The sequence below is a fragment of the Mus pahari genome, chromosome 18 (genome assembly GCF_900095145.1).
Source record: "Mus pahari chromosome 18, PAHARI_EIJ_v1.1, whole genome shotgun sequence".
In the NCBI taxonomy this organism is placed as follows: domain Eukaryota; kingdom Metazoa; phylum Chordata; class Mammalia; order Rodentia; family Muridae; genus Mus; species Mus pahari.
In genome coordinates, this window is record NC_034607.1 from 33,963,099 (window position 1) to 33,973,122 (window position 10,024).

At 49.7% G+C, this 10,024-nt stretch overlaps 1 protein-coding gene across 8 annotated transcripts in view; it reads right to left on the reverse strand.

The window, feature by feature from the left end:
* The window catches only part of Ptprm (protein tyrosine phosphatase receptor type M), a 680,881-nt gene extending 673,601 nt beyond the window's left edge, over positions 1-7,280 (reverse strand). For all 8 annotated transcript variants that reach the window (XM_021218491.2, XM_029531514.1, XM_029531511.1 and 5 more), the window contains exon 1: positions 6,739-7,280. In XM_021218491.2, the coding sequence (XP_021074150.1) occupies positions 6,739-6,811 (73 nt within the window). In that variant the 5' untranslated portion in view covers positions 6,812-7,280. The remainder of the gene's footprint in view (positions 1-6,738) is intronic.
* Between the last annotated feature and the right edge of the window lie 2,744 nt (positions 7,281-10,024).

Here is a 10,024-nt window from a genome sequence, read left to right on the forward strand (position 1 = left end):
TGCTTGTGCTTCCTGTAAAGAGTCAGAAATGACTCATGGGTAATTACCACTTGGAGTGGTAAGCAGGGCAATGGCTGGATCAGATTGCCAAGCAAGTTTTAGTGACTTCCAGAGTTCCATACCTAAACCCACGATGCCATATATAAGCTCCTGCCCGTGGGCTGTCCGGGTAACTGTACATACATACCCAGACTGCACAGTGCAGAATCTGCTGCGCTCCAAAGGGTTGGCAGGAACTTTGATTTGATTTGCAAATAATTACTACTGCTCAATTTCATCTCTCTACAGAGACTAAAGTCAGCATGTCACACAAGCACAGAGGCAAGGGGGAAATTGGAATGATTGTCCCGGACCAGCCGAAAGTTGTCTATGGGTCACACGTGGCGTCACACAAAAGTACAGCGACACTGAAGAATCAGCAGCCGACACAGACGAGCTTAACTCCATAATAACAAGTTAGCTGATAACCTATGAAGCAGGTGGAGATCTGCTAGCCGTCGTCTCCTTCTTTGGCTGTAAATTAATGAGCCCGGGATGTTCTTCCTGGCTCAGGCAGGTGGTCTGGGGACACAGCTAGAACTTGTGATTAGTGGTGGATCAGGGCAAGAGAAGAGGCAACGGGAAACCGGCTGGATCCTGACAAGTCCTCTGTTTCTGAGAAAATGTGTTCAAGTCAATGTATGGTGGCCGCACCATCCCTTTCCTTCACCTGGAGTGTTAAAAGCCAGAGATGCAGCGATTGTCTCCGGCGGCCAATCAGAAAGCTAGGCTCTAATTTCAGCTACACATGGTCACGCTTCAAACAGAAGACAGAAACCTTTTGGTTTCTATTTGGAAGATAGGTATATTTCCCCAAAAATCCAAGGTTCACGGGTTCTGTCCCAAAGTTCTGACTGTCACACAATGAGTCTCCGGGTTCACCCCAGAGAAGTCTCTGCCTCTTATTGGTGGATTTGAAAATCCTGACAACTATTCTTCTTTATGGAACCCTACCAAGGGAAACGTCAAGTGCACAATGAATACTCCAGTTAAGGGCCCTGTGTTAATAAGCATGAAGGGGTCGCTCCATCTTGGAAGTAATAGTATCTTACACACCTCCAACCTGGAGAGGTTTCTGATGGCCGGACACTACAGTTTAATTCAACGATTTAATTCCAACTTTACATTAAGTAAAAACGTAGCAATCATTTGAGCCGTCTCTGCAGCCCCTTTCTTCTGTCTTTAAACCCGGCTGCTCAGGTCTAGTCTCATTCCCAAGGCAGGCAGGCAGGCGGTGGTCCTGCACCTGTGATCCCACTTAACAGTTACCATGGTCACTCCATATCTGGCTGCTGATGAGGCAAACATGGCATCTAAGGAAGGAGTCCATGCTCTGTGTTTCTACGTCAGTCCCCCTCTCAGCTCCAGTGAGGGGAGTCTGATCATTTCCAGTCCTTTTTCGTGTTGTCTCTTAGATCCCAGGCCCATCAGAATTCCCTGGAGTTCTGACAGAATACTAGGCCCTGACCCCAGAGGGTCTGGCTGAAGAGGTGACAACCGGCCAATCTCTCATTCTCCTGAATGCTGCTGCTGCTGCTGGCCCACAGACCACACTTTAGGGTGCCCCCTTCTGAATCAACTTGTCTCAAACTGTGGCCACAAGACTTCGCACCTAGATGCTCCAGCGCCTTCCCCCACCCCCGGCTCTATGCAGAAGGGGAAGGCCATCGGAATCACATCACCCACCCACCCACCCACCGGGCTGGAAATGATGGGTCAAGGTGGTCCTTCCCAACTCAGAGCCAAGGAAAACCAGGATGCTGCAGAAGTGATGTTTACCATTTGCATGAACACCATGCGGAGTCTCCACTGTCTTAGGAACCCACTTGTCTTCAGTAACAGTAGCAGAGCTAAATGCTGTCCCCAGGGCCCATCCATGTTAGTAAACAATTTTCCCTCCTCATGTTTTCTGATTCTCCTCTCCTCTCCCCCCCTCCTCTCTCCCAGGCCTTTACTTACACACTGGACTCCCCAGGTGCCCCACCAAAGGGAAACGTGGTGCCTTATGGAACAGGAAGCTTCTTGGCTACACCCTTCCTTCTCCCCACCCAATGCAGGCAAGCTGTACTTACTCCACCCTCCCCCCACCCCAAGTTACAGGGTGAATTCTGGATTTCTGATAACTAAACCTAAAACCTCTACAGTATTTTAAGAACCAGAGAAGCTGGGTCCCCCTTACAATAGCAGGCTTATAGCATTTTTTTGTATCTTTTAAAAATGTTTGATTAGTGAGTTGGAAAGACGGCCATAATTAAACCTTCTCTGGCTTATGAGATAAGCCCATTAGAAGGACTGTGTTGTATTCATAGAGATAGGAAGACAGAAAGACATGAAAAGGAGAAAACTGGTGGAAGAGTGGGTTTTCAAAAAAAAAAAAAAAAAAGAATCTTAGTATGAAAGAAAAAGACAAGGTAAATGTTACCTAAGAATATTTTACATTTAGAAAAAAAAATGTTCTTAAAATGTATTTAGCTCATGGGGCCAGAAAGATCGCTCAGAGGTTGTGAGCACTTGCTGAACAGAGAGGAACTGAATTTGGTTCCCAGCACCTACATGGCTTGGTTTAGAACCCTCTGTAACTTCTGCTCCCAGGACATGTGGTGCCCTCTACTGGTCTCCTCGGGTATCAGCATATACACCACTGACCATTATCAAAACGTATTTAACTCACTTAAAATTCCTGCCCATCCTTCTGAAAGGAAAAGGATACTTCAAATATTTAAATAATATAGCATCTTAGGAAATGTCATGAAATTTAAAGCATAATCTCGAAGAAAACAAATATTGATCTGTTCCACCAGAATGGTTAGGGCACCTTAATAATGCCAATAAATCACGACAGTGTGTGGGAAAACTTAGATATATCCATAGGTTTAAGTAGACAAATGTCTCAGATGTTGATATTCCAAAACCAACTTCTCTCAAAGAAGGGCTTCACTCATACAGGGCTCACATAATCTGAAGACATAATTAAAGACAGTGGTTCCTTAAGGAATAATCAGAAATATTCCAGTTTTGTATCCAAGTAGTCATATTTCACCATATATCAGGAGCTTCCTATCTGAAAACCCATAAAATAACCCCACACAACATAGACTAAAACCTGTAATTTTCTACATCAGAACAATTTATTATGCTGAAGCAGTTCTTCATAAGCACATAAATTCCAAGGATATAACGCTATAGTAATTTCCTGGCACATTCCTTTCCAGCTCACAGATTGATACTTGAAGTACTTCTTCCTATCAATTATCCAGTGACTGTAGCACAGAAATGTAAAAACGTCACGAGGGTAGTTATCCAAAACAGACAAAACATTGGCCCGCTAAACAGACCCGTTGCCACTCCTTAAACTCTGCAAGGCTGAGTTTTGAAACCATTTTATACTTATAGAGAAGCGTAGCCTCTGAACAGACAGCAGGAGTGTCCCCCTCACTTCCCTCGTGGTTGTGCCTTACATAACAGGGAAGATTACCCAGGTTAACAAATGAGCAGCAGGCAACACAGGGCCCTCACGCTCAACACACACTTCAGCAAATTCCCACAGGTTCCTCCTAACATCCCTGACAGATGTTATGGGGAACTTGCGCGGAGGGCCCGCCGGTTCACAAAGTTGGGCTGGTTTAGTGACATCCCCAAGACTCGAGTGGAAACAGGGAGCTAACCTCTGTCCTGTTTCTGCAAGCCAGAGCTTTCTAAACTTCACACATCAGCCTGTGTAGAGAACTAAGCAGTTCACTGCCCAACCTGACTACAAGTTGGCTGTTTAAAATGGGTCAAAGAGGAATGGCTGGCCAACTCCTTGGCTCCTCATCATGGAAAAGAGTTGCTTAAGCCGTGTTATTTGCCCGCCCTTCTGCCTTTAGTATATGTCTTTTACAGAAGTATTTTTATTTTTAATAACCTAAGCCTAAAGACAGTTAACTTTACTATTTTGCCTAACAATTTCATAGGGTAAAAACAAAAAATAAATGGAAAATATGTTTAAGTTAAATACTTACGGATTATAAAATCCATGTGGGTCCAAATCTTAATTCTATTTCCTTATACTGAGTCCATTTTGAAAATGGTGGGGGGGAGGAGAGCCTACCTCACTTCTATAAATGTCTGGTAAAGAGTCTGAACTCCACACTCATTCTAAGAGGCAGGAAAGCCATGGAGAAGGGCGGCCAAGATGAGCACGTAGACTCATGGGTTCATCCATGAGGTGGGCACGAAGAGGAAAATGTCAGCTCAGCCTGGAGGAGGGAAGGGGGCTGGGTATGGAACCCTGGGCTTTGAGCACCCAAGTCAAGACCTTTGCCACTGAGCTACAAGCAAAGACTGCCTGTCAGGGATTCCTCCTCCTCTCCCTCCCTGTCAGGCCAGTCAGTTACACAGTTTCAAAGCCTGCCAAAGGCAGGAGTGACTCACGCTAGTAACTTATAAAATAAACAGTGAGTGCCTGGTGTTAGGTCCAAGACTCTAAATTAAGTGTTATATGGGAAGATGGGGCCGGAGAGGGCTCAGCCCTCAAAGAGCTTACAGTAGGATGTTTTACTGTATTCCTGGACCAACGTAAAGCAGCCAGGTACTGCAGAATTGTAAGAAAGGGAGATGCTGGTGTCACAGCATCAAAATTAATCTCCTCAGCATGCACACAATAAACTCTTAGTGCCTGTCCTCTGCTTTCCAAAAGCCAGTGTGGGGGAGGGGGGCCATTGGAGGCCCAGCAACAAGTCTGATTTTTTGCAAACAGGAACCTTACCAACTTCAAAGTTTGAAATTTTCAACATCTCTAAACAATCGTTTTCACACGCCCTTTCATTTCCCTTCTCCCCGATAACATACAAGGATAGTTCTAGATTTCCAAATAGAAAAGGAAAGGTGTTCCCATTCATACCAAAACACAAATAGAAATGACTTCCCCACCCCCCAGAGAAAAATAAGGGTAGATGTTAGCTAAAGTTTGTTTTGCTAGTTAAAAGTATCCTTTAAGGATCTTTAAGAAGAGTACCACTGAATCATACAAATACTTTTGCTCACCTCCTTAGACACAATTTAAAACTCTGCCACAATGACACTTGACACAGCTTAAATTTAAACAAATACCATCTAAGAGACAGGCATGCTAATAGAGAGAAAACATCACTAAGGCCTTCAAACTTGGCTTTGAACACCGAATTACAGGGCTTCCAAACTGACACACGTTTACTTTATTATTTACTAATAAGAACACAGCCGAAATCAGTATCCACTTTATATCCGACAGCTGTGCGTGCCTGCATCCACACCTCTTCAGCAGTGCATTTCCACACTGTTAGAGAGATACTAAGCTAGAGAAAGCGTTTCTCTATTGAAGTTGTAGGTTTGGGGTTCATTCAACGCACTGCACAGCTGATTAGCAGCTCCAGCTCCCCTCCCCCTCGACCACCAATTATGCGCAAGGGTCTTGCTGCTCAGCACCAAGCCTGATGTAACCTTCTGCACCTATGAATACAAAGGACCAGCATCCCAGGATGCCCAGGAAGTCAAACCTGATGCTTCTACTGGCCAGAGGTCTCTGTGGCTTTAATGTCTGTAAACGGTACTCCTTACTTTAATGAAAGTTCCTTTCACCAATCGTCTTTTAAAAACAAATTTATTCAGCCTTTCCGAAAACACATAAAACCCCATTTTGTAATTCTTGTTCAAGGTTAAATGCGGCCTTTTTATTAAAAGAGAAAGGTAACACTCCACTGCCACCATTGTGTGTGGACATTGGTGAAACTAACAAACACGAGGAGGTGTGCGCATGTTGTCAGCGTTTGCCAAACACCACGTGCGTCCTCCGGGGACAGAAGATCCTAGAAGCCCTGCTAACTCTGTGCCACCTTTGGTCTTGCGCCTGACCCCTGACTCTTGTCCAGATCCCTCTGTCTCCACCAAGAAAAGCTCCTCAAGGCTCGCGAAGCCTGGCCGAGCACAGCCTCCGGTTAGCTTGATGCACACAGCCAGTCCGCGCCCCCTCTTTTCGGCTAGGACCCCCCGCGCAGCCGAGCTGGGTTAGCAAGTTGTCCCGACCCCCGCTGCACACCTTTAGGGAGGCCGAGGGTGGAATCCGGGCGCCCAGCTACAGTGGCCAGGGCTTAGGGAGCAGCAGATTCCTCTAGGGTCTCTGAGACCTCCCGCGGTGCAGAAAGGGAACGCTGGCACGGAGAAGCCGCGCAACCGCGGGGACCCGCTGAGGTCGCCCACCGCGCCGAGCAGTGGAGGTCAAGTTTGGGGTGGTCGCCAGCTACACCACTAGGTTTGAAGCTCGCCGCAAGCTCAGCTGAGCACTGGCAGTCCACGGCGGCTGCCTCCAGGGTCGAGAGGCCCGCTCTACGCCTACTCCGGCGGCTACAGCTGGGAACTTCAGGCAAAGTTTTCTGCCTTTCCTGCCCAGGCCGCCCAAGAACACTGAGCCCCGCGTACAAGTCCAGGTCCTGTGGGCACAGGGGCCGAGATGGAGGTCCCTGTTCCTGCGACTGTGCTTGTCCTGCCGGCTCCTGCGTGAGCTGTGCAGACTCCGGGGCTCGGCAGCTCTTTCCCTCCGGCCATCCGCCAGCCCCGCTCACCCGCTACGCGATGCCGGGTCCTGCCTGCCCCTGCCTGGCCCTGAAGCTCGCCTCGGACTCTCCCACCCGGGTGTCGCCTACGTCCCAGGCGCCCCGGGAACGGTAGTGGCGTCTCGCTTACCTGAAAATGTTTCGCCGGCCGCAGTTAGCAAAAGTCCAGCTAAAGTCACCAGGCAAGTCCCAAAGGTCCTCATGGTGCTGAGTACACGCCGGGCCGCCTCGGGGCGGCGGCGGCCGGTAGCCTCGGGAAGCCAAGTGTAGACCCGAGCCTAAGCTGCAGGCTGCCAGGGTAGACACGACAGCAGCGAAACACCAGACCCCAAAGTGGCAACAGTTGCACAAGTCCGAAGTCCCGCGGCTCCGGGACCTGGGGACGGCGTCCTGGATCCTCTTGCCCTCCCGCTGGCCTCCGCTTAGAGTCTGGCGCCGCCGGGAGAGAGAGCGGAGGGCGCGCCCGCGGAGCCCAAATCCTCGCTGGGATCCGGTGATGAGCCCGCCTAAGCGCTACCCCTGATCGGGACCGAGCCGCCCGCGGCGGGGTGGCCGTAGCCGTGGCCGTGGCTGTGATCGCGCGCTTGCAGCCCGCCGCCTCTCCCACAGTCCCAGCCACCTCGGGCAGCCGCGCGCCAATGGCCGAGCCCGCGCAGGCTGCGCGCGGGGCTCCTGCTCCGCGACTGACTGGCGATGCCCCGCAGGCCGGCTGGAAGGAGCCCACGTCACGGCCGGGCCGGAGCCGCCGCGGCCCGCTAGAGGGCGCGAGCGCCCGTGTCCCCGGCCCGGGGCCAGCTCGGCCTGCGCGGCGCCTGCGGGCTCCGTGGGGCGGCCACCAGCAAGATGCGGGCGGGACCCGGCGGGCAGGAGCAACCGCCCGGGGCGCCACCCTCGACCCTAGCTCGCCCCGGCAGCGCCTCGGGTTTCCCACGCTGGCCTCGGGGACAGGGACCGCGCCCCAGCCAGAAGTTTGTCCCGGGTCACGGGAGGCGAGGAGTTGGAGCGCGCCAGGCACGGGGCGGCAGTGTCCCCGGCGGTGGCGGCTGGCTTGCGAGCGCGGACCAGGAAGAAACCAGAGCCGCCAGCGCCCAGGGTCGCTCGATCTGCTGCTTGCAAGGAACACACAAGCCTCTGTGCCCAAGCCCTGCGCCCGAGAAGCGGGATGCGCTTCTGCCGCTCCACTGCGTGGTGTCGCCGCCAGTGCGGCCCGGAGCTCGGAAGGCAGCAGTTGCATGGAACCAGGGATTGGGCAGAACCGGCGATTTCTACAGCTGGTGCAAATGGAGAGTGAATTAAACAGTGTCTTGAAACATTTTAATTTGCCATTTGGGGTCTGAGATGACCATTTTATTAAGTGAACACAAACGCTATTATGATTAAATTAAAAGTCAACTTCAAGGTTTTATTTATTTTATTTTATTTTATTTTATTTTTTTAAGCTGTTCATCTTGCTCAGAGTACAGCCATTAGGGCACCTGTAGGTTATTTACCAAGCTAACTGCGGGCCATGCTGGGTAAACTAAGATCCCAATTTGTGTTCTGACACATGCAAGTAGGTTAGTGCTCAACAGAGAGGAGCCTAGAGCTCTTACATTGCTTCCCCTGGGGGACCTTTACACTGTCTTTGGCTGCTTAGTGGTGCTTTAAAGACCAAAGAAATAAGTGACCCTCCCACTCCTGGTTTAAGGCTCTCTGGTGGCCCCAGAACCCGCCAAAGACGACTTTTGCCATCATCTCCCAGGACATATGTGACCCAGTACTCTTATGTCTGCCAGACCAAACACATGACCAGTTTGTTTTTCTGGCAGGAGTCCTCATGAGGCCTTCCATTCATAAGTCTCAGTGTTAACCACTCACTTGCCACTATCCTATGCCGACACTAGCCTTTATCTGAAAATAAGCCTGCCTGCTGCGCTTATCCTGAACTTGGAAGGGAATTTTTGAAGTCTCATACTTAATTCAAAAGGATCAACAAGTGACAAGAGGTCTAATCTGCTACTCGATTTTTTCTTGATGAAATGATACCTTATAAGATAATTGAGATTTGCTTTTTAAAAGCGAATGGTGACAGACACGCCCCACCCCACCCCATTTTGAGGCTTGTGGGTGCATCCGTAAGAAAGGTAAAAACCAACTGCGGTCTCATTCATTGCTTCCCTGTAACATCTTTATGTTGGATGAAGAGATTGATATCAGGTAAAGCTCCATTTGTCACATGTGTCAATTCTTAAATAATTAATTAAATACATGTCAATTCTTTCTTTAATTAATAATTAATTTTTTTTACATTCCAATTGCTGCCCCCTCCCTCAACAATACAATTCCTGCAGGCCACGGAGGAGGCATTGTGCTAACTGCTGAAGGCTGATTTAGGCTGGTGGCTCCTGCAGAAACAGACCCTGGGCTAGGGTGCCTTTGACATGAGGTGATTCCCAACAAAAGGAGAAAAGAGACTGGGAACAGAATGAGGACAGTGTCTGGTGTACTTGAGAACAGGATGCCATCTCTGTCCCCTGGATTTAGGTATCTAACTGCTGTCACCACAGTCTACCCTAGTTCTCCACAGAAAGCATTTCTTCCCTCAGGGCTTAAAACCTCCTGGGGGCTCTGTGAGTTTCAGCTGTCCCTCTGTTCTTACAGGTGACAGTTCTGAGCTAACTGCACTATTTCTGCTCCATGCTTCAAAGAGTGGTGGTGGTGGGGGGGGGTTGGCTGTGGTACCCTCTGATTCCTAGGGAGCACTGTTTATTTACTGCCCCTTGCAGGTGACTTGCTCAAAGCCACCTTTGGTCTAAATAAAGAGAAAACAGGGGCCTTCACCAGGGGGTTGTCCCTGCAGGAGTCTCCCCAGGGAACTTGTCTTTGACTTGTGTTTGCAGCTGTAGAGAATTCTCTGTTCAGTCTAACCACTCTCCGGGGTCACTCCTGCCTCTCTGGGGACAAAGGTGACATTTGCAGAATGGTCGGCCAGAGTGAGAAGTGCTGTCAGGCCAGTTTCTAAGATGAGTGGGTTCTGGGAAAATAAAATCAAAAGCCCACTCAGTGTCTGGTTTACCAGAGGTTGATCAGGCTGGCAAAGGTGCCTTCCAATAAAGCTTGAAAGAGAACCAACCAGCGACAGGAAGCTTTTCTTTTCTTCTCATTTTCTTTTCTTTTCTTCTCTTCTTCCTCCTCTTGCTCCTCCTCCCCCTCTCTATATACATACACGCACACACACACACACACACACACACATGCACATATTAATAGGGCTTGACCTCAGGGCTTTGAGCATGCTCTGCACATGCATATATATGCGACACTCGGGCCCTCCAAGACCCAGGTAGGAAAGGAGACCACCTCTCTTGGTAGATGAGTGGGTACGGCCCCTGCTGAGCTGTGCAGGGACACTACTGTGGACCACAATGATTCCGTTT